The sequence below is a fragment of the Grampus griseus genome, assembly GCF_964374135.1.
Source record: "Grampus griseus genome assembly, chromosome: 14".
Lineage (NCBI taxonomy): Eukaryota > Metazoa > Chordata > Mammalia > Artiodactyla > Delphinidae > Grampus > Grampus griseus.
In genome coordinates this window covers 64622227-64646514 of record NC_139008.1, presented here as the reverse complement: position 1 = coordinate 64646514, position 24288 = coordinate 64622227, and the positions used below count along the sequence as shown (strand labels likewise).

Below are 24288 nucleotides of genomic sequence, written 5' to 3'. Positions count from 1 at the left end.
CTCAAAGAGACAGAATTTGGGCCAAAGATCCATAGGCTAGTGGGAGAGATAGATAATTATAATAATAATTATAATCATTTGTGAAAAATGTACTTCCTTTGTACGTCCAGTTCCTCCTTTGGAGTTCTGACCCTGAAGGTCCCCTCCTTTTCCAGCTTCTTAAAGCTGTGGAATTCGAGCTAACTCTTGAAGGATGCGGAGTTTGGAAAGGGAGATTAGAAAAAGGGGAGTTCCAGGTAGAAGATAAACAGGATCAAGAAATGTTGAAGGGGGCTTCCCTGGTGGCGCAGTGGTTGAGAGTCCGCCTGCCGATGCAGGAGACACGGGTTCGTGCCCCGGTCCGGGAAGATCCCACATGCCGCAGAGCGGCTGGGCCCGTGAGCCATGGCCGCTGAGCCTGCGTGTCCGGAGCCTGTGCTCCACAACGGGAGAGGCCACAACAGTGAGAGGCCCGCGTACCGCAAAAAAAATAAAATAAATAAAAAGAAATGTTTAAGGATGTGAAATGTCCGAAGTAGGGGAGTAATGGGATGGGGGTGAGGTTAGGGCCAGAGTTTGAAGATTTTTTTTGAAAACTGTCTTCCTGAAGTATGGACATGTAATAAGTGTAGAGCTCAAGGAATTTTTACAAACTGTATATGCCCATATAGCCAGGACCCAGACTAAGAAACAGAACATTACCAGCACCCCAGAAGTCCCCCTCGTGTCCTCAAACTTTAAATGCTAGAGTTTTGATGTTGTCCCATAGATATTTTGGAATGGCGTAATGAATGGATGTTTTATGAATAATTAGAGCTAAGTTTCCTAAAAATACTTACTATATATCAGAGACTATGGTAAGCCTCATTTTATCCTCCAGTTTTTCTGTGTGTTAGATGGTGTTATTTTCCCCATTTTACCGATGAAGAAACTGAGGTTTGGAGAAGTTAAGTAATTTTCCCAGGTTTCCCAGTTGACAGATGGTAATAAAGATAGTTGTAATTTATATGTGTGATGGTAAGAGCTTAGACTTGATATCTTTGCATATAATATTTGCGTGTAATTATTTGTTGAACAAACTGAATTGTTTGTTGAAGCCACTTGTTTCCAGCTTTCTTCTGAATTCCAGAAGATCCATCCGTTTATTTGATAGTGCAACTAAAATTTATACAAATTTCTTGCTTGATAAAATGCTTGACAAAATGTGCTTCTCAGTCCAATAAAAATAATAATAACTAACACTGATGTAATGCTTTCCACATGCCAGGTACTGTTCTAAGCAGTTTAGGTATGTTAAAAAACATTTAATTTCTACAATGGCTTTTTTTAAAAAAATAAATAAATTTATTTATTTATTTTAGTTTTGGCTGCATTGGGTCTTCATTGCTGCGCATGGGCTTTCTGTAGGTGCGGTGAGCAGGGGCTACTCTTCGTTGCAGCGCATGGGCTCTAGGGCGTGTGGACTTCAGTAGTTGCAGCACGCAGGCTCAGTACTTGCGGCTCGCGGGCTCTAGAGCACAGGCTCAGTAGTTGTGGCGCACGGGCGTAGTTGCTCCGCAGCACGTGGGATCTTCCCGGACCAGGGCTCAAACCTGTGTCTCCTGCATTGGCAGGCGGATTCTTAACCACTGTGCCACCAGGGAAGTCCTCTACAATGGCTTATGATGTAAATACTATTGTTAGCCCCACTTTATAGATGAGAAAATTAAAGTACAGAGAGATTGTTACTTGCCAAAAGTCATATAGATAATAATATTATGTGACTAGCTAGCAATCTTTAGGCATGGCTGTTCCACCAGAGTTCACTGTATACTATCTTGTCAAGAATAATTTTGGAACATTTCTGTCATATTTTGGTGTTTCCTCAACCTTTGACCTAAAGATTGGGAATTATTATGGGCTTAGCTTCTTGAGTCAGGATAGAGCTCAAACTGTGAGTGCTTGTTTAGAAACCCGTTTCCAATGCAGCTGTGAGAGTCAGGGTCAGGAGGAACACTTCTGATAACGCTACTAAAAAAAACAAAACAAAACACTTATTGCTAAATAAATACAGAATTAGTAAACTGCGCACAACAGTGTATTGCACAGTGCATTATAAGGCAAACACTTCTGTAACCATCATCCAAGTCAAGAATCCAAAGTCAGAACTTTGCCGCTTTTCCTAGAAGCCTTTCCATATACCCCATCTCAATCACAGCCTCTCATCCCCCTCATAAGTAAACCATTATTCTGTTTTTTATAATAATGACATCTTTGCTTTCTTTTTGTCTTATTACCCAAATGAGCATCCCTAGACACTATAGCTTAGTCATGGTCTTCAAAAAAAGTTTATGTATGTCTTTTAAGTCTCCCTTAATTTTAAAATTTCCCATCCATCTCATCCTTTTCTTTAGTATTTATCTGTTTAAGAACCTAGACCATTTGACCTGTAGAGTTTCCCATAGTTTGGATTTTCCTGATTGTATATTCATGGTACAGTATAACACATATCTGTCTGATTTCTCCACCACTGAGAAATTTTCCCTTTTTATTTTTATTTTTTGGCCATGCTGTACAGCTTGTGGGATCTTAGTTTCCTGATCAGGGATTGAACCCAGGCCCTGGCAGTGAAAGCACCAAGTCCTAGCCACTGGATGGCCAGGGAAGTTCTTATTTTCCCTTTTTAAGTAGTAAACGTTTGGGGGATATACTTTGGGGCTCTGTAAACATCCTGTTTCTCTTTAACTTTTTGTCCACCACTTTTTGCATTTATAGTTTGGTCTTCCCTGCAGCAGTCATTACTGTGGTGTTCTAATGGCAACGTTTCTATTTCCCTCATTTCTTCTTTTTTTTGTTTTATTTTTATTTATTTATTTACTTTATTGAAACATAGTTGATGTATAATATTATATAATTTATAGGTATATAATATAGTGATTCACAGTTTTTAAAGGTTGTGCTTTATTTATAGTTGTTATAAAATATTGGCTATATTCCCTGTGTTGTAGAATATATTATAGCTTATTTTATACATAATAGTTTATACCTCTTAATATCCTACTCCTATATTGCCCCTCCCCCTTCCCTCTCCCCACTGATAACCACTAGTTTGTTCTCTGTATCTCTGAGTCTGCTTCTTTTTTGTTATATTCACTAGTTTGTTGTATTTTTTTAGATTCCACATATAAGTGATATCATATTTGTCTTTCTCTGACTTATTTCACTTAGCATAATGCCATCCAAGTCCATCCATGTTGCTGCAAATGGCAAAATTTCATTATTTTTTATGGCTGAGTAGTATTCCATTGTATATATACATATACCACATCTTCTTTATCCATTCATCTGTTGATGGACACTGAGGTTGCTTCCATATCTTGGTAATTGTAAATAATGCTGCTATGAACATTGGGTGCATGTATCTTTTCCAATTAATTGTTTTTTTAAAAAAATATATACCCAGGAGTAGAATTCCTGGGTCATATGGTAGTTCTGTTTTTAGTTTTTTGAAAAACCTCCATATTGTATTCCAAAGTGGCTGCACCAATTTATATTTCCACGAACAGTGTAGGAGGGTTCCCTTTTCTCCACATCCTCATCAACATTTGTTATTTGTTTTCTTTTTGATGATAGCCATTCTGATAGGTGTGAGGTGATATCTCATTGTGGTTTTGATTTGCATTTCCCTGATGATTAGCCATGTTGAGCATCTTTTCATATGCCTGTTGGCCATCTGCATTTCCTCTTCAGAAAAATGTCTATTTAGTTCTTCTGCCCTTTTTTTTATTTTTACCAGGGATTGAACCCGGGTCACGGCAGTGATAGCGCCGAGTCCTAACCACTGGACTGCCAGGGAATTCCCATATTTATTTATTCAATTATATTTATATCAGTGTGAACTCAATAAATAAATAAAAAATATTAAAATAAATAAATAAAAACAATAAGATAACAAATTAGAAGATGTGAGAAATGTCCACAGAGAAGGAAAATGGGCAGCCACTCTCATATGCTGATTGTTTGAGTGACATTTGTATTAATTTTTCTACAGGCAACAGGTACTTTTTTTTTCTTTTTATTATTTTTAGCTGCGTTGGGTCTTCGTTGCTGTGTGCGGGCTTTAGTTGAGGCGAGCGGGGACTACTCTTCGTTGTGGTATGCAGGCTTCTCATTGCGGTGGCTTCTCTTGCTGCGGAGCACGGGCTCTAGGCGCGCGGGCTCAGTAGTTGCGGCACATGGACCCTAGAGCGTGTAGGCTTCAGTAGTTGTGGCGCATGGGCTTAGTTGCTCCGAGTCATGTGGGATCTTCCTGGACCAGGGATCTAACCCACATCCCCTGCATTGGCCATCAGGGAAGTCCTGTTATCTTATTGTTTTTTGGAATGGGGCAGAATATATATAAATGAAACACTTTTTAAAAAATTTATTTTTTTGGCCGCACCATGCGTCTTCCAGGATCTTAGTTCCCTGACCAGGGATTGAACCTGGGACCCTGGCAGTGAAAGCGCCAGTCCTAACTATTGGACTGCCAAGGAGTTCCCAAACAAAACACTTTTTAGAGTGGGTGGAAGTTACATGGAGATCGAAGGAAGTTTATAGTTTAATATAAAATTTTCTCATAATGAGTGCTGCCCCACAATGAAAAGAGATGCTCTGTATAGAAAAAAGTTGACCATCATCTGAAACCAAGATTTAAATTCACTCGCTGGGAATGAGGTAAAGGGGGTTAGACAAACTGTGAAGCCCTTCTTGTTCCTGGGAGTATCTAACACTTTGGATTATGGCCAATCTGCATATGTCTCTAAAGTAAGAGTGAACTTGGATGTCTTACTTTTCAGTGGTTGAAGGCCTCTCACTGTTGGACTTGGGAGTGTCTCCATATTCTGGAGCAGTATTTCATGAAGTAAGTGTTCTTGTTTTCTTTTTTGGGTACTACGAGTAGTTTACAGTCACAAATGCCAAAGCCTAACTCTGTTTTGTACAAACATTTAAAGGGATCTATTTTTGAAAATCATATTTAGAAACAGCCCTTTTTTAGATGCCCTCTGCTTAAGAAGGAGGTTTCGCAATTGCAGTGGAAATGATCCAGATTAAGATTGTAATTTGGGGAAGCAGATGAGACTTCTGGAGAAGTTATCATTTTTATTGGCAAATAAATTGTAAACAGTTCCCAGTTCATGAATAGGTTATATGCTACTTGGCATGTAATTGGTTCTTTGGAACATACTTTCCCATGAAAACTGCCAGCAATGTTGGTTTCTTAGAAAGCCCACAAAAGCCATTTAACCTATAAAGTTAGTTCTTAAGAATAGTAAAATCACTCTTAGGTCACCGTCATCTCTCAACAGCTTCCTGACAAGTCTTTCTGCGTTCAGTCTTACTCCTTTACTTCTTATTCTGCAGTCAGAGCCATCTTTCTGAAATGTGAATCTGATTTTGTCACTGTCCTGCTTAACACTGATCTCAGGATAAAATCCAAACACCTTAGGATGCACACAAAGCCCTGTGGGCCCCGCTCATCACCCCAACCACATGTCTTTCCACTTTCCTTTCCCCACTTTTATTGACTTTATCATTTAGAATAGAAGTCTTCTAATTTGGCATTTTTACCCCTAATTTTTACAGTTGTCTCCCTCATACCTACTATGAGAACAATTTTTTTTGGTTCTTCTATCTAGTCTTTTTAAAACGTTCAACTTGATTCTCATGGAGATAACAACTCTTCTGCATTCATATTTCATTATATTTGTATTACTATCTAATTGAACCATAATAACAAGAACTACTAGCAGAAGCAGGTTAGGAACAATTTAAGAGACTCTTAATGAGCACACAATTCAGTTATTGGGAATGGATGTGTGTGGGCATATGCAAGCATAGCCCACTAGCCAGTGGTATGTGCTGTGGGCCTTGGGCAGTATGTTTTCTAGACAGACTAGGAACCCTCTGAGAGAGTTCTGACATGCTTTTATTATGCTCCAGCATCATATTCCCTTACCTATAGCTTTCCTTATGTTGTTATCTTCTTATGGAGGGCCATTCTTCCTTCTTTTTGTGGTTGACTCTACTATTCAGATATTAGCTTTGGTTTTGCCTCCCCCAGAAAGCCATCCCTCATCACCTTAGACTAAGTTAGGTGTTTCTCCTGTATCTTCCAAAGCATCTTGTGCTTCTCCTTTTCATGGCTCATATCATACTCTTGAAATTGCCTCTACTTGTTTTACCCACTGTGAGGTATGCTCCTCAGAGCATGTTCTGGCACCCTTTCATCACTTATTCCTAGTGCTTAGGTCTGTATCTGCATATGTATTCCAACCCCTCCTTCCCTTCTCTATTTCCTTTAACAAAGATTTGTTAAGTACACACCAAATGCCAGCTACCCTGCTAGGTGCTAGGGATATAAAACAAGATACAGTCCTTGGCGTTATTATACTTGTCTTTCTAAGAGAAACAGACAATAAGTTAGTAAAAAAGAAACAGATTTCAGAGCAAAGAATGTTGCCAGGGATAAAGAAGTTCACTTCATCATGATTAGGGGGTCAATTCATCAAGAAGACATAACAATCCTAATGTTTCTGCACCTAATAACAGAGTTTCAAAATACATGAAGACTGATAGAACTGCAAGGAGAAATAGACAAATCCCCAAATAGTCTGAGATTTCAGTATCCCTCTGTCAATGACTGATAGAACAAGCAGACAGAAAGTCAACAAAGATATAGAAGACTTGAACAACACACCAAACAATTTGACCTCATTGACATTTACAGAACATTGCATCCAATAACAGCAAAACACATAATCTTTTCAAGTATACATTTGCAAGATAGACATATTCTGAGCCATAAAGCAAGGCTCAATAAATTTAAAAGGATCGACGTCATACACAGTATATTCTCTAACCTCAGTGGACTTAGATGAAAAATTAATACCAGAAACATACCTGGAAAATCCCCAAATATTTGGAAACTAAGTAACATATTCCTCAATAACTCATGATCAAAGAAGAAATCAGAAGGGAAATTAGAAAGTATTTTGAACTGAATGAAACGAAAACACAGCCTATCAAAATATGTGGGATGTTGCTAAAGCATACTTGGGGGAAATTTATGGTGTTAAATGCCTGTATTGAAAAAGAAGAAAGGTCTCAAATCACTGACATCAGTTTCTACCTTAAGAAGCTAGAAAAAGAAGATAACTTAAACTCAAAGTAAGCAGAATAAAAGGAATAATAAAGATCTGAGAGGAAACAAATGAAACAGAAAGCAGAAAATATTGAAAGTCATGGAAACAAAGTTGGTTCTTTGGGATGAACAGTAAAATTGGTAAACATTTGAGAATGGTGGATATGTTCACTATCTTGATTGTGGTGATGATTTCATGGGTGTGTTCATAGGTCAGAACATATCAAGTTGTATACTTTGAAAATGTGCAGTTTATTTTATACCAACTATACCTCCATAAAGCTAAATTTTGAAAAATATGATTTCACTTAAATGGTAAGTGTATGTAGAAAAATAAAGTTGAGTAAATTGATGAAGAGTGATGGTCATGTGTATGGCTATTTTAGATAGTGTTTGTAGGGAAGGCACTCTGAGGAAGTGAAATTTGAATTAGAGATCTAAATGAATCAAGCAAGCCATATGATAACCCTAATTTGGAAATGAACTTGGCATTTGTGAGTTGCAGAAAGATGGCCGGTGTTGCTAAGGCAGAATGAGCAAAGAGGAGAGTAATAGAGATAAGCTGTAAGAAATTAGGGGTCTGATTATGTAGGACTTTTTATAGAAATGGTTAGGAGTTTGGATTTTCTTTCTATCTATCTATGTATCTATCTTTTTTTCCCACTTTTATTGAGATATAATTGACATACAGCGCTTTGTAAGTTTAAGGTGTACAGCAGAATGATTTGACTTTTATACATCATGAAATGCTGACCACAGTAAGTTTAGTGAACATCCATTATCTCATAGAGATAATAACATCAATGAAATAGAAAAAAATTTTTTTCCTTGTGATGCAAACTCTTAGGAGTTACTCTCTTAACAACTTTCATATATAACATACAGCAGTGTTAATTATATTTATCATTTGTTGTACATTACATCCTTAGTACTTATTTATCTTATAACTGGAAATTTGTACCTTTTGACCATCATCATCCAGTTTCCCCTGCCCCTCTGGTAACCACAAATCTGATCTCTTTTTCTATAAGTTTGTTTCTTTGTTTTTGAAGTATAATTGACCTACAATACTATGTTAGTTCCTGATATATAACACAGTGGCTCGATATTTCTATACATTTTTATTTTATTTTTAAAAATATTTATTTTATTATTTATTTTTTTGGCTGCATCGTGTCTTAGTTGCAGCACATGGGGTCTTCATTGAGGCGTGTGGGATCCTTTGTTGTGGCACAGCTCTTCATTGTGGCATGAGGGCTTCTTTCTAGTTGTGGCGTGCGGGTTTTCTCTATCTGGTTGTGGTACGTGGGCTCCAGGGCGTATGGGCTCTGTAGTTTGCCGCACGTGGGCTCTCTTGTTGAGGTGTGTGAGTGAGTTCAATAGTTGTGGTGTGAGGGCTTAGTTGCCCTGTGGCATGTGGGATCTTAGTTCCCTGACCAGGGATAGAACCCACGTCCCCTGCATTGGAAGGCAGATTCTTTCTTTCTTCTTTTTTTTTTTTTAACATCTTTATTGGAGTATAATTGCTTTACAGTGGTGTGTTAATTTCTGCTTTATAACAAGGTGAATCAGCTATACATATACATATATCCCCATATCTCTTCCCTCTTGCGTCTCCTTCCCTCCCACCCTCCCTATCCCAACCCTCTAGGTGGTCACAGAGCACCAAGCTGATCTCGCTGTGCTATGTGGCTGCTTCCAACTAGCTACCTGTTTTATGTTTGGTAGTGTATGTATGTCCATGCCACTCTCTCACTTTGTCCCAGCTTACCCTTCCCCCTCCCCATGTCCTCAAGTCCATTCTGTAGTAGGTCTGTGTCTTTATTCCCATCCTGCCTCTAGGTTCTTCATGACTTTTTTTTTTTTGGATTCCATATATATGTGTTAGCATACGATATTTGTTTTTCTCTTTCTGACTTAATTCACTCTGTATGACAGACTCTAGGTCCATCCACCTCACTACAAATAACTCAATTTCGTTTCTTTTTATGTCTGAGTAATATTCCATTGTATATATGTGGCACATCTTCTTTATCCATTCATCTGTTGATGGACACTTGTTTGCTTCCATGTCCTGGCTATTGTAAATAGAGCTGCAATGAACATTGTGGTACGTGAGTCTTTTTTTTTTTTTGCGGTACGCGGGCCTGTCACCGCTGTGGCCTCTCACGTTGCAGAGCACAGGCTCCGGACGCCCAGGCTCAGCGGCCATGGCTCACGGGCCCAGCTGCTCCGTGGCATGTGGGATCCTCCCGGACCGGGGCACGAGCCCGTGTCCCCTGCATTGGCAGGCGGACTCTCAACCACTGCGCCACCAGGGAAGCCTCAAAGTGACTCTTTTTGAATTATGGTTTTTTCAGGGTATATGCCCAGTAGTGGGGTTGCTGGGTTGTATGGTAGTTCTATTTTTAGTTTTTTAAGGAACCTGCATACTGTTCTCCATAGTGGCTGTATCAATTTACATTCCCACCAACAGTGCAAGAGGGTTCCCTTTTCTCCACACCATCTCCAGCATCTATTGTTTGTAGATTTTTTTGATGATGGCCGCTCTGACCGGTGTGAGATGATATCTCATTGTAGTTTTGATTTGCATTTCTCTAATGATTAATGATGTTGAGTATTCTTTCATGTGTTTGTTGGCAATCTGTATATCTTCTTTGGAGAAATGTCTGTTTAGGTCTTCTGCCCAATTTTGGATTGGGTTGTTTGTTTTTTTGATATTGAGCTGCATGAGCTGCTTGTAAATTTTGGAGATTAATCCTTTGTTAGTTGCTTCATTTGCAAATATTTTTTCCCATTCTGAGGTTGTCTTTTCGTCTTGTTTATGGTTTCCTTTGCTGTGCAAAAGCTTTTAATTTTCATTAGGTCCCATTTGTTTATTTTTGTTTTTATTTCCATTTCTTTGTGAGGTGGGTCAAAAAGGATCTTGCTGTGGTATATGTCATAGAGTGTTCTGCCTATGTTTTCCTCTAAGAGTTTGATAGTGTCTGGCCTTACATTTAGATCTTTAATCCATTTTGAGTTTATTTTTGTGTATGGTGTTAGGGAGTGTTCTAATTTCATTCTTTCACATGTAGCTGTCCAGTTTTCCCAGCATCACTTATTGAAGAGACTGTCTTTTCTCCATTGTATATCCTTGCCTCCTTTGTCATAGATTAGTTAACCATATGTGCATGGGTTTATCTCTGGGCTTTCTATCCTGTTCCATTGATCTATATTTCTGTTTTTGTGCCAGTACCAGATTGTCTTGATTACTGTAGCTTTGTAGTATAGTCTGCAGTCAGGGAGTCTGATTCCTCCAGCTCTGTTTTATTCCCTCAGGATTGCTTTGGCTATTCAGGGTCTTCTGTGTCTCCATACAAATTTCAAGATTTTTTGTTCTAGTTCTGTAAAAACTGCCACTGGTAATTTGATAGGGATTGCATTGACTCTGTAGTTTGCTTTGGGTAGTAGAGTCATTTTCACAATGTTGATTCTTCCAATCCAAGAACATGGTATATCTCTCCATCTATTGGTATCATCTTTGATTTCTTTCCTCAGTGTCTTATAGTTTTCTGCATACAGGTCTTTTGTCTCCTTAGGTAGGTTTATTCCTAGGTATTTTATTCTTCTTGTTGCAATGGTAAAAGAGAGTGTTTCCTTAATTTCACTTCCAGATTTTTCATCATTAGTGTATAGGAATGCAAGAGATTTCTGTGCATTAGTTTTGTATTCTGCTACTTTACCAAATTCATTGATTAGCTCTAGTCGTTTTCTGGTAGCATCTTTAGGATTCTCTATGTATAGTATCATGCCATCTGCAAACAGTGACAGCTTTACTTCTTCTTCTCCAATTTGGATTCCTTTTATTTCTTTTTCTTCTCTGATTGCTGTGGCTAAAACTTCCAAAACAATGTTGAATAATAGTGGTGAGAGTGGGCCACCTTGTTTTGTTCCTGATCTTAGTGGATGGAAGGCGGATTCTTTACCACTGGACCACCAGGGAAGTCCCTATACATTTTTAAATGATCACCATGATAAGTCTAGTTGTCATTTGTCACCATACAAAGATATTATGTAATTACTGATTATATTCCCCACGCTGTACATTTCATACCTGTGACTCATTTAATTTCCTTCTTTTCTTAATAGAATCATGGATTTTTTTTCAAATTTATTAATTTTTTTGGTTGCATTGAGTCTTCGTTGCTGCACATGGGCTTTCTCTAGTTGCATCAAGTGGGGGCCACTCTTCATTGCAGTGAGCGGGCTTCTTATTGTGGTGGCTTCTCTTGTTGCAGAGCACGGGCTTCAGTAGTTGAGGCATGTGGGCTCAGTAGTTGTGGCTCGCGGGCTCTAGAGTGCAGGCTTAGTAGTTGTGGCACTCGGACTTAGTTTCTCTGCGGTATTTGGGATCTTCCTGGACCAGGGATCGAATCCGTGTCCCCTGCATTAGCAGGCGGATTCTTAACCACTGCACCACCAGGGAATTCCCTCATTTTAATTTTCAACTGAGAGTTTGTGCCTCTTAATCTCCCTCACCTATTTCTCTCCTCCTTCACCCCTCCCCCTTTTCTATCTTTTAATATAACTGTTTTTTTTTCTTTTTGGCGATACATGGGCCTCTCACTGTTGCGGCCTCTCCCGTTGCGGAGCACAGGCTCTGGACGCGTAGGCTCAGTGGCCATGGCTCACGGACCCAGCCTCTCCGTGGCATGTGGGATCCTCCCGGGCTGGGGCACGAAGCCGTGTCCCCTGCATCGGCAGGCGGACTCTCAACCACTGCACCACCAGGGAAGCCCTAATATAACTGTTTTTAATGTCCAGAGTTTGTAATATGAGGGCCACCGCTTTCTCCCATACTCAAATTGATAAGTTCTTAGTTGGCTGGTGAGGCCACTTGGGATACTTCTTGTCTAATTTGGTTTCTAGGAAGACTTCATTCAAGGCCTTAATGGTTACTGATCAAATGGAATTGTGTATTTCACCAGCTTTCTCATAATCCTTAATCCTGGCCTTTGAGAGAGACAAAAACTCAGCACAGCATTTGCGTCTTTTTCTTCAGCATCCACCTGGACAGCATATTTATGCTCTGGCACGAGAATCTTCAGGGCATTAAACTTCTTTTCAAAGTCATCTGCCAAGCCAGCCTTCACCACATTGGCCTTGTAGTCAGCCTAGTCATAGCAGGTAGATTCTCAGGTAGAGTAGCCAACTGGAGATGAGGGTCTCATTCCAGGATTTCAGGGAATTAGCAGTGGCCTTTGGTCTTGGGGTATGATCTCCCCAAAAGCTACCCAGTTAGCAGCTTCCATTTTAGACTTTCTCCCTCTTGGATCACTTGCTCTGGGGGAAGCCATGTCATGACCAACCTTAAGGAAGCCTTTGTGATGAACTGAATATTGCTGCCAACAGTCAAATGAATAAGCTTGGAAGCAGATATTTAAGCTCTTTTAGATTGCAACCTCAGTCAACAGCTTGGCTGCAATCTCATGAGAGACTCTGTGCCAGAACTATCCAGTTAAGCCACTCCTGGATTCCTGACTCTCAGGCACTGTGTGAGATAATAAATGTGTGTTGTTTTAAGCTATTCAGTTTTTGGACAGTTTGTTACACAGAAATAGATAACTAAGATACCTAGGGAGTGAATTAACATAAATAATACCAGGACCTAGAGCACTCTGATACGTCAAGGTTGGGATGGGGAAGAGGAACCAGCAAATATAGCTGAAAAGGAGGAAAATCAAGGGAATGTTCATGGACGCTAGATGACCATGTAATGGCTTAAGGAGGGAGTAAAAACTATGTCAAATGCTATTTCAAGGTTGAGAAAATTTAGATTGAAGATTGATGATTAATTTGCCAAAATTGAGACTTTGGAGACTTTGGCAACAGTAATTTCATTGGAGTATAGGGACAAGAGACTGATCGAAGTACACTGAGGGAAAGATGTGGAAAGACAGAGTATAGACAACCTTTTTGTGGAGTTTTACTCTAAAGGAGGGCAGAGAAATGGTATGGTAGCTGGGCGGAGATGGCTAGTGAAGATTTTTAAAATGTGAGGATCTGCATATTTGAATGCTGATGGGAATAATTCTGTGGATAAAGAAGTTGATGATGTAAGAAAGAGGATTGAATGAGCAATGTCTTTGAGGAGGCCAGAAGGAATAGGATCACCAGTTCACAGGTGGAGGATTTGGTTTTATTTATTTATTTGTTTATTTATTATAAATTTATTTTATTTTTGGCTGCGTTGGGTCTTCGTTGCTGCGTGTGGGCTTTCTATAGTTGTGGCGAGTGGGGGCTACTCTTGGTTGTGGAGCACAGGCTCTAGGTGCACAGGCTTCAATAGTTGTGGCTTGTGGGTTCTAGAGCACAGACTCAGTAGTTGTGGCACATAGGCTTAGTTGCTCGCGGCATGTGCAATCTTCCCGGACCAGGGCTCGAACCTGTGTTCCCTGCATTGGCAGGTGGATTCTTAACCACTGCGCCACAGGGAAGCCCAAGGAGGGTTTGGTTTTAGATAGGAAGAAAGGAAGTTCATCCGTTGTTAATAAGAGAACAGTAGAGAATATAGATATAGATAAAGGAAGTTGGTCAACTGGGTAGTGGGAAAATAAGGTGGTTCTCATTTAATTGCTTCTCTTTTCTCAGTGATATAAGAAATGAGATTGTCGGCTACAAGTGAGAACTGGAGAGAGAAGTTGGAGGTTGAGGAGAGGGGAAAATGTGAAATAATCCTTTCAGAAAGAATATGTCAAATGAATAAATGGAAGAGCTATATCTAGCCACTTAACCATCATTTAAAATGTTTTTTCTCTGGGAAAATGTTTTCTTGGATACAGTGAGGGAGCCTAAAATACATTCTTACTCCTCATCACGTGTGTGCATGCGTGCATACGTGTGTAAAGGGGGATAAAGGCCAGAGGTAGGAATTTCTAGCTACTAGAAGCATGTTAACTCTCTATACCTGTCTAAGGTAACCCCGTTAGGACTGTTAACCTGTAAAACTCTGAATTAAGGGGCAAGAACAGTTGCTTCCCCTGAGCGTAGTGAGGATGACTTCAAACTCAGAGTGCCTTGCTCCTCATTCCTGAATATGGGTTAATTTGCTTGTAAGCTGAGCATTCATAAATCAAGAGCTACCTATATTTTAATATAGTTTTTCTAAGTAATAAAACACTATAAAGAAATAAAATTATATCAAGCCAAATGAAAAGCATACTTTTGGAGAGAAAGTTCATTGCTGCTTTGTATTGTTTCTTTCTTAATCTTTAGCAGATTTTATTATCTATTTCTTAAGGAAAGGTAAGAATATGTGAAAGTGGAGAAGAAAAATCTGCACAGGAGAGAAAAAAGTGATTTAGCAACCACAGGTTAGATTTTATGACTGCCTTCAACAGACGTTTCTGTTTTCTGTGTTTAGTCAAGTACTGATAGTAAAATTGTGAGTTTATCCATATATACCCTACCCTGACTGGGAGTAGTCACCTAAATGGAGATGTAGCATAAAGACAAATTATATTCAGTGCATGCTTCTCTATAATAGTATGATATGCAATTAAACTAACTACTGTGTACATGTTAGTTCATTACGGAAGTGAGCCCAATTGCTGATAGACTTTTTGAGAACAGTTTGTTCTGTTATTTCTGAGACCTATTTAGTGCCATTCTAAACTATCTGAAGCATCAAGACACTTTGAAAGCAGGCTATTGGTAATATAAATATCAAGTTGCTACCTCTTACAAACAAAGATAAATGCAAAAAAGAATCCATTAGTAGATAGTTGTAAAAGTTTAATTCTTTTAGAACTTTGAAAGGCAAAGCTGATTTCCCTATTTTCAAAAAGAGGTAAAAAGTTGATCTCAGGTAGCTAACATATTGAGTTTTACTGTATGCTAGGCACTATGCTAAGTATTTTGTGAATATTACCACTTAATTCTCCCAAGAACCCTGTGAAATAGGTCACTCTACTTATTTTATAGCTGAGGAAACTAAGGCTCAGAGGGGAAGACAACTTGCCCAGAGGTACATAAGTGGAACCTGGTTTTAAACCTGAGTCTGACCCCAAAGCCTTGTTCTTTCTACCACACTAGCATGATCTCACGAAAAAACCTGTCAATAACCTTTACGGCATCATAAGACACATTTTTACATGTGGTTGGGAGTTGGGAAGAGGTGCTTCTGAGTCACCAGCATGGGTTCACTAAAACCAAGTCATGTACTTTCCTTCTGGTGTGGTGGATTTGTGAACTGGCTTGTAATAGCAGACCAACCATCCTGCCTAGAACAACTAGAAAAGCAGGAGGAACACAAAAAACATCTGTTTGATGGCATTGGAAAGTAGCAAGATAACCAGGACTTGAAGGGCTGAGATCCCAGAGTGGAAATTGCAAAAAGTGAGATCGACAGTCTGAGCTGCTTTCTCCTTGATGTATTTACCAATTTGTAAGTGGCACAGGCTGAGGGGGCAGAGAAAGAGAACAGAAATTGGATGGTAAGAAGCTACAGATCTAAGCAGAGCTCTTGGCAATCTAATGGTGCTGGGGAAATACAAATTCAAGTGCACTTCTAACCAAGGTGGTAGGGCTCTGGCAAAGGACTTGGCTTCTAGTTGGGTCCTCTAAAGGACTACACTCAAAGAATGAGGGTAGACCATGTATAGACTAGTCTTACAAAGACTGAAGCCAGCTTCTAATTAGCTTAACCCCTAATTAGATTAAGGTGATACAATTCTAATTATCAATACTTGCCAGGAGCTTAAAGAAACCCTTACTGGAAGAAAATCCAGAACCTCTACAATTTCTTTTGCACAGTGTCTGTCATTCAATTAAAAGTTACCAAGCATAATAAAAGATAGAAAAAAATAGGCACTAAAAACAAACTCACAAGTGATCCAGATATTGGAGTTGTCAAACTTGGACTTTAAAATGACTGTGACCTGTGATTGATATGTTCAAAAAATAAGTGACAAGATAGTGAATTACACCAGGGAACTGGAATATGTAAAAATGATCAAAGGAGAATTCTAGAACTAGAAAACATAATAACAAATTAAGAATGCAAAAGGCAAGGTTAACAGCAGATTACACAAAGCTGAAGAGAAGATAAGTGATCTGGAAGATAGAAAATAACCATACTGAAGCTTGGAGAGAAAAGGATAGAAAATAGAGGGGAAAAAAAAAAGCAATCTATGAGATACAGTAAAAAGTAAAAAGGTTTAACATACATACAAATAGAGTTTCAGAATGGGAGAAGGGACGGAATGAGGAAGAAACAATATTTGAAGAGATTAGTGGCTGAAATTTTTTTAAACTTATGAAATATTTCAATTCAAAAAACTCTGTAAACCCAAGCAGGATAAATTCAAAGAAAACACACATCATAATAAAACTGCTCAAAACCAAAATAGGTTAAAAGCAGCCAAAGAGGGACAATTATCTTTAAAGAGAAACAAGATGGAAACTAACCCTTCAACAAAAATGAAGGAATCCAGGGCTTCCCTGGTGGCGCAGTGGTTGAGGGTCCACCTGCTGATGCAGGGGACGCGGGTTCGTGCCCTGGTCTGGGAAGATCCCACATGTCGCGGAGCGCCTGGGCCCGTGAGCCATGGCCGCTGAGCCTGCGTGTCTGGAGCCTGTGCTCCGCAACGGGAGAGGCCACAACAGTGAGAGGCCCGTGTACAGCAAACAAACAAACAAACAAAAAAAAAAAAAAAAAAGAAGGAATCCAGAAGACAACAAAAAGGTATCTTTACAGTACTGAAAGAAAATATCTACTGACATAGAATTCTATACTAAGTAAAATATCTCTAGAAATAAAAGCAAATTAAACAGGTTTCCAAGCAGATAAAAATTGATAGCATTTATTGCCAGCAAACTCACATTTAAAAAAATACAAAAAGGCAGAAGGATTATGATCCTTGACAGTTTCATGGAATGTAGGAAAGAATAAATAACAATGGAAAAGGTAAATATATGGGTAAATCTAAATAAGTATTGACTGATAAAACAATAATAATAATGTATTTTGGGTTTAAAATATATGTAGAATTAAAGCTATAACAACAATAACAGGAAAGGCTGAGAGAAGCTATATGGAGTTTAAAGTGTTCAGAGGTCTCTTTATTGTTTCAGAAGTGGTAAAAGTAATCATTTATATTATACTTTAATTAAACTCAAAGACTTATGTCATAATCTATAAGTTAACCACTCAAAGAATAGTAGCTAAATGTATAACCAACAAGCTAATAGAGGGGAAAATGGAATAATAAAAAATAGTGAAGCAAGCAAGAAAGGAGAGAAAACAGCATAGAGAAAATGGGACAGATGGAAAATGAAATAGTAAGACAGTAAACTTAAACACACATATATCAGTAATTATATTACATGTAAATAGACTAAAATCCAGCTAAAAGATAATGATTATCAGATTGGGTTAAAAAATAATTATATACTGCTTTTAAGAAACACATTTGAAATATATTAGGACACATGAAAAAGTAGAAAGTAAAAATATAGGAGAAGACATATCATGCAAACATTACCCCAAAACAGCTGATGTAGCTATACTAATATTAGATAAAGAACACTTTAAGGCAAGAAACATTGCTAGAGGTAAAGAGGATTATTTTATAATGATAAAAAGATCAACACCCAGAAGATACAGTAATTCTACACATAAATTCATCTTACTACATAGCTTCAAAATATATAAAGCAAAAGTCACATGACTAAAAGGAGAAATAGACAAATCCACAGTCAAAGAGGGAGATTTTTAACTATCTCAGTCACTGATATAACAAACAGACCAAAAATATCAACAAGGACATAGCAGAGTTGAATAAATCCTTAACAAACAACCTAGATGTCATACATAGAATATTACACCATTAAATGTTAGTATGCACATTCTTTTCAAGTGTTTGTGGAGTGCTTATCAAAATTGACCATATTATGGACCACAAAGCAAGTCACAACACATTTTTTTTTTTGGCAGTGCCGCGTGACATGCGGGACCTTAGTTCCCCAACCAAGGATTGAACCCATGCCCCTTGCAGTGGAAGTTCAGAGCCTTAACCACTGGACTGCCAGGGAAGTCCCCACAACACGTTTTAAATGATTGAAATAATACAGAGTATTTTCTGTGACCATAATAATAAATACATTACAAAAATATAAAAAGAAAATAAAAATAATTTGAAATTACACTATAGTCTCAATTAAAGAAGAAATCTCAGGAGAAATTAGAGTATTTTGAACTGAATGATGTTGATAAAACAACATATCAAAATTTGTATGATGCAGCTAAAGCCATACTCAGAGGAAAATGTATTGCTTTGAATGAATATACAGTTGGCCCTTGAACAACACAGGTTTGAACTGCACAGGTAGGTCCACTTATACGCAGATTTTTTCCAATAAGGACGTACTGCAGTACTGTACAATCTGAGGTTGGTTGAATTTGAGGATGCAGAACCATGGATATGGAGGACCAACTGTAAAGTTGTACTCAGATTTTTTTTTTTTTTTTGCGGTACGTGGGCCTCTCACTGTTGTGGCCTTTCCCGTTGCGGAGCACAGGCTCCAGATGCGCAGGCTCAGCGGCCATGGCTCACGGGCCCAGCCGCTCCGCGGTATGTGGGATCTTCCTGGACCAAGGCACAAACCCGTGTCCTCTGCATCGGCAGGCAGACTCTCAACCACTGCACCACCAGGGAAGCCCTGTACTCAGATTTTTTAACTGTGTGGGGGTTAGCACTCCCACATTGTTCGAGGGTCAACTGTTTTAGGAAAGAAGACTAGGACTTCCCTGGTGGCACATTGGTTAAGAATCCGCCTGCCAATGCAGGGGACACGGGTTTGATCCCTGGCCTGGGAAGATCCCACATGCTGCGGAGCAACTAAGCCCGTGCACCACAACTACTGAGCCTGCACTCTAGAGCCTACGAGCCACAACTACTGAGCCTGTGCTCTAGAGCCCGCAAGCTGCAATTACTGAGCCCGCGTTCTGCAACTATTGAAGCCCACACAACCTAGAGCCCGTGCTCTGCAACAAGAGAAACCACCGCTCAACGAAGAGTAGCCCCTGCTCGCCACAACTGGAGAAAGCCTGCACACAGCAACGAAGACCTAACACAGCCAAAATAAATAAACAAAGAAATTTTTTTAAAAAGTCTAAAAATCAGTGATCTAGGTATCATCAGAAAAAGTAATTATCCCCAGAAAAGTTTGAAGAATTGTGTATTGTAAAGTTTAGAAATTAAAAAAGTATAATAATTATTAAAGCCCAAAGTTGGTACTTCGAAAAACTAATAAAATTAAGAAATCTCTGGCAAAATTTGTCAAGATTAAAAAAAAAGAAGATGCACATTACCAATATTGGGAAAGAAAAATCACTATAGTTCCTGTAGACACTAACAAATAAAATATTATGAACAATTTTATGCCAAAAAATTGTAAATTTTTGTGAAATGAACATATTCCTAGAAAACCAAGAAAAAAAATAAGAAAAGAAAAAAATAGCAAATGGCTAAGAAAAATATAGCAAATTCGGATAGTGTTTTATCTGTGAAAGAAATTGAATCTGTAATTTAAAATCTTCTCTCAAAGAAAACTGAGGTTGAGATGGCTTCATGGTGAGTTAATTTCCCAACTGTTTGAGGAGGAAGTAACACTAACCATATAAAACATCTCAGAGAATAGAAGAAGGGAAAACATTTTGCATTTTATTTTATGAGTTCAACAATCCTGGTCCATTATGGAGTTTCCCGTGCCTATTATATATGTCTTAAAACTAAAATTCACCTCATACCTTTACTGTGTAAACAGCTCTTCACCAGGTATTTAACACATTAGATTTTGTTTATTCTCTTTACTCAATTCAGCAGATAGTCCCAGTGGCACAAAATGATTCAAGTGATGCTAAATAATTCTCCCTCATATGTACGCTGGCAAACTAGCATGAAACAGTATTCTAGGAAAGAAAGAGATTTTTGTTGACAGAATAGCCTCCTCCCCACCCTGTACTCTGGAAGCTGATAACATTAACTTTTAACTTAATGTATTTGTTTTTCTCCTGCAGACTCCATTAATAATATACCTCTTTCATTTCCTGATTGACTATGCTGAATTGGTATTTATGGTAAGTAACCTTCCACATAAAATCAGTATGTATGTATTTTTAATTTTAGAGTCTTTTTTTTTTTGTGGTACGCGGGCCTCTCACTGTTGTGGCCTCTCCCATTGCGGAGGGCAGGCTCAGCGGCCGTGGCTCACGGGCTCAGCCGCTCCGCGGGATGAGGGATCTTCCCGGACTGGGGCACGAACCCGTGTCCCCTGCATCGGCAGGCGGACTCTCTACCACTGCGCCACCAGGGAAGCCCAATTTTAGAGTCTTTTAAAATAAATTTATTTATTTTATTTTTGGCTTTGTTGGGTCTTCATTGCTGCACATGGGCTTTTCTCTGGTTGCAGCGAGAGGGGGCTACTCTTCGTTGCGGTGTGCAGGCTTCTCACTGCGGTGGCTTCTCTTGTTGCGGAGCATGGGCTCGGGTGCATGGGCTTCAGTAGTTGCAGCATGCGGGCTCAGTAATTGCAGCTCGCAGGCTGTAGAGCACAGGCTCAGTAGTTGTGGTGCACGGGCGTAGTTGCTTCGCAGCATGTGGGATCTTCCCGGACCAGGGATCGAACCCGAGTCCTCTGCATTGGCAGGCGGATTCTTAACCAATGCGCCACCAGGGAAGCCCTAATTTTAGAGTCTTTTATCTTCTTGTTTTTAAGGGGAAAAAAATCTATATTAGGAGCTGAGGAGTTTCTCGGAACATAAAAGCAAAAGGCTATCTTAAATGTGAATTCATGGAACTGTGATAGTTTTATGGATGTGTGAGGAGTAGTCTCTGGCATCTGACCAGTTCCAGTTCCTTATAGTTTTAAAATTTGATTTCTGGACTATGTATTCTTGAATTTCTAGCTTCATTCAGGGTTCTATGATTGGCTTTAATTGTGGTGCCAGTATAGAGGGCATCCGGAATTTCCTAAACATTCTGCCAAGACATTCTGTGCAGAGGACATGGGCCAGATGAGACTTTAAGGGCAAGAACCTTCAAAATTGAGAAAACAGGGCTATGTTTTGAGTGTAGAAATTTGAAACACTTGTCTAATCTAGAGTTGAAAATCTGGGTCAAGTAGGAGGTCCACTGAGGTCTTCATTAATAATTATAATGGCTGTGGCTTGTTGAGGGCTTACTGTGCGCTAAGTAGTTGACCTGCATCAGGCCTGCAAAGCAGTGGGTATTATTCTCATTTTATAGAAAACTTAAATAACTTGCGATTACAGAGCAGATGTGGGACACCAAACTGATGTAAGCCTCAGTGGGTCCTAGTCCTCAGAGTTTTCTGGTCAGACCTCCCTGAAGAGGCTTTATCTTTGTAGTCAAAGTGAGGGTTGAAGTTCTACCTGAATGTAAGAATTCAGTACTGGATAGTCCATCACCATCCCAAAACTCCATGCTCTGGCAGCATTCCATTACTCCTGTACTAATTAGAGTCATTTCCTTTTATTTCTCTTTCTCTTGACAGATAACTGATGCACTCACTGCCATTGCCCTGTATTTTGCAATCCAGGACTTCAATAAAGTTGTGGTGAGTAGTCAGTGGGTGGGACAAAACCAGTGAAATTCGGTAGCCTGATGATCTCTGTTATCACAAAAAATCAAAGGTCATGTACTTAAAGATCAGCTGTCTTAAAATCCTAAGAAGTGGGAGTGAAGCTTCTGGCTTGTTCAGCCATCCCTGGAATGACCAAACCCAAACCAATAAGACAGCTTTACTAATATATATAGAAAGGTCAGCTTAATCTTCGTGGCTTAATATCCACTCACCTATCCAGGTTCAGACTTTTTGGAGTAAATGGAGTTGAACTACTGTTATATTAATGAAGACCCTTAAAAATCTTCCATTCTGGGCTTCCCTGGTGGCGCAGTGGTTGAGGGTCCGCCTGCCGATGCAGATGACGTGGGTTCGTGCCCCGGTCCGGGAAGATTCCACATGCCGCGGAGCCGCTGGGCCCATGAGCCGTGGCCGCTGAGCCTGCGTGTCCGGAGCCTGTGCTCCGCAACGGGAGAGGCCACAACAGTGAGAGGCCCTGAGAGGCCCGCGTACCGCAAAAAAAAAAAAAAAAAAAGTCTTCCATTCTTCTCACCAGTTTTTCTTTCCAAAAGAAAATGAATAGAGCTTTTAACTCACTGTCTTATGCCCATCCAAGGTAAAACTGGATTCCCAATGTAGTTTCTATTTCCCTGCAGAGAGCAATCTTAATTGGAAAATTTGGCATGTATTAAATACCTATTGAAAACCATATGTAATAGCCAAGGAGAATTGTGTAGTGGGACCATTCTCATTTTCCTGGATTCTGAGAGAGTTAACAGATTAACCATGTGTACTATCTATGTAGTTATTTTAAAAATTGTCTGCAGTCCTCATTGACTGGCTGGGAGCCACTGAGAGGATTTAGACTGGGGTGAGTGAAGGCTGCATTCCATTGATGTTGTCTGTTTGTGGTTCATTTTCACTTGTGTTACCAAGTAATAGAACCAGAATTAGCAGTCTGCCTTTCTGTGCTCTGGTCATCAGTAACATAAAGTGGGTAAATTCTAGAATTTTAGACCTCAAAGAGGTTTTTAAAATATCTGGACTGAGGGTTCTTAATTTGGGGTCCATTTATAGGCTTAACGGGTCTATAAAGCCCTTGAAATGGTATGAAAAATTGTGTGTGTATGTGCTTATATCATTTTTTCCAAGAAGAAAGTCCATAGTTGCTATCAGTGCTCAAGGAGTCCTTGATTACCCCCCTTAAGGGATTAAGAACTGCATATTAGAGACTTAACATCACTAAGACCAGGGAGTATACGTCTTAAGCTAATGGAGCATTTGTGACAACATGGGTGAACCTTGAGGACATTTTGCTAAGTAAAATAAGTCAGACAGAGAAAGACAAATACCGTATGATCTCACTTATATGTGGAATCTAAAAAAGTCAAACTCATAGGAATAGAGAGTAGCTTGATGGTTGCCAGGGGCTGGGGGGTGGGGTAAACGGGGAGATGTTGGTCAAAGGTACTAACTTCCAGTTGTAAGATGATTAAGTTCCAGGGATCTACTGTGCAGCATAGCATATTGTTAACTCTAGTTAACAATATCGTATTGTATACTTGAAAGTTGCTAAGAGAGTAGACCTCAAATACTCTCACCACACACACACAAACACACACACACACACACATAGTTATGTGAGGTGATAGGTGTTTTAACTAACCTTATTGTAATATTTTGCAATATATGTATATAATATGTCCAATCATCATGTGTACCTTAAACATATACAATGTTATATGTCAATTATATGTCAAGAAAGCTGGAAAAGAAAAGAAAGGAAAATTTTAGGGCTGATGTAAAATGCTTTAACAGGATTCCCTAGAAGGCCAGAGATGAAATAACTGGGCATGAGATTTATAAGCAGAGGAATTCAGAAATAAAATAGTAGTGGTTATTTTCTTCTCCCAAGGTAGTTCGTGTATGTAAACTCCAGTCTTTGTTCTTTGAAGTTACCTGCTCAAATATTTAGGGGTGGGACTTCCCTGGTGGCGCAGTGGTTAAGAATCCACCTGCCGATGCAGGGTCCATGGGTTTGATACCTGTTCCGAGAAGATCCCACATGCCACGTAGCAACTAAGCCCGTGTGCCATAATTACTGAGCCTGTGCTCTAGAGCCCGCGAGCCACAACTACTGTGCCTTGAACCCGTGCTCCACAGCAGGAGGAGCCACCGCAATGAGAAGCCTGCGCACCGCAACAAAGAGTAGCTCCCGCTCGCCGCAACTAGAGAAAGCCCCGCGTGCAGCAACAAAGACCCAAGGCAGCCAAAAATTAATTAATTAATTAATTTAAAAACACCCTCTTTATCTCATCTATGAGAATTGGGCGATTGGGATTGACATGTATTCACTGATGTGTATAAAATTGATGACTAATAAGAACCTGCTGTATAAAAAAAAAAAAAAGTGCTTTGTACCAGAATGATTACTGTGTGTTGTAGGGGGAGGGGGCTACTTGATAATTTTATGTTGTTTTCCATAATTCCTTGGAATTTTCTTTCTAAAATAGATAAAT

At 39.3% G+C, this 24288-nt stretch overlaps 1 protein-coding gene and 1 pseudogene across 5 annotated transcripts in view; one reads left to right on the top strand and one right to left on the bottom strand.

Moving 5' to 3' along the window:
• Positions 1-24288, top strand: part of PIGU (phosphatidylinositol glycan anchor biosynthesis class U) — a 125230-nt gene that overhangs the window by 669 nt on the left and 100273 nt on the right. For all 4 annotated transcript variants that reach the window (XM_082669482.1, XM_082669484.1, XM_082669483.1 and 1 more), the window contains exons 2-4: positions 4797-4861; positions 20205-20264; positions 21701-21763. In XM_082669482.1, the coding sequence (XP_082525608.1) occupies positions 4797-4861; positions 20205-20264; positions 21701-21763 (188 nt within the window). The remainder of the gene's footprint in view (positions 1-4796; positions 4862-20204; positions 20265-21700; positions 21764-24288) is intronic.
• Positions 11984-12435, bottom strand: LOC309832221 (ATP synthase subunit d, mitochondrial-like; annotated as a pseudogene). Its single transcript has one exon. The product of its transcript is annotated as an ATP synthase subunit d, mitochondrial-like (transcript).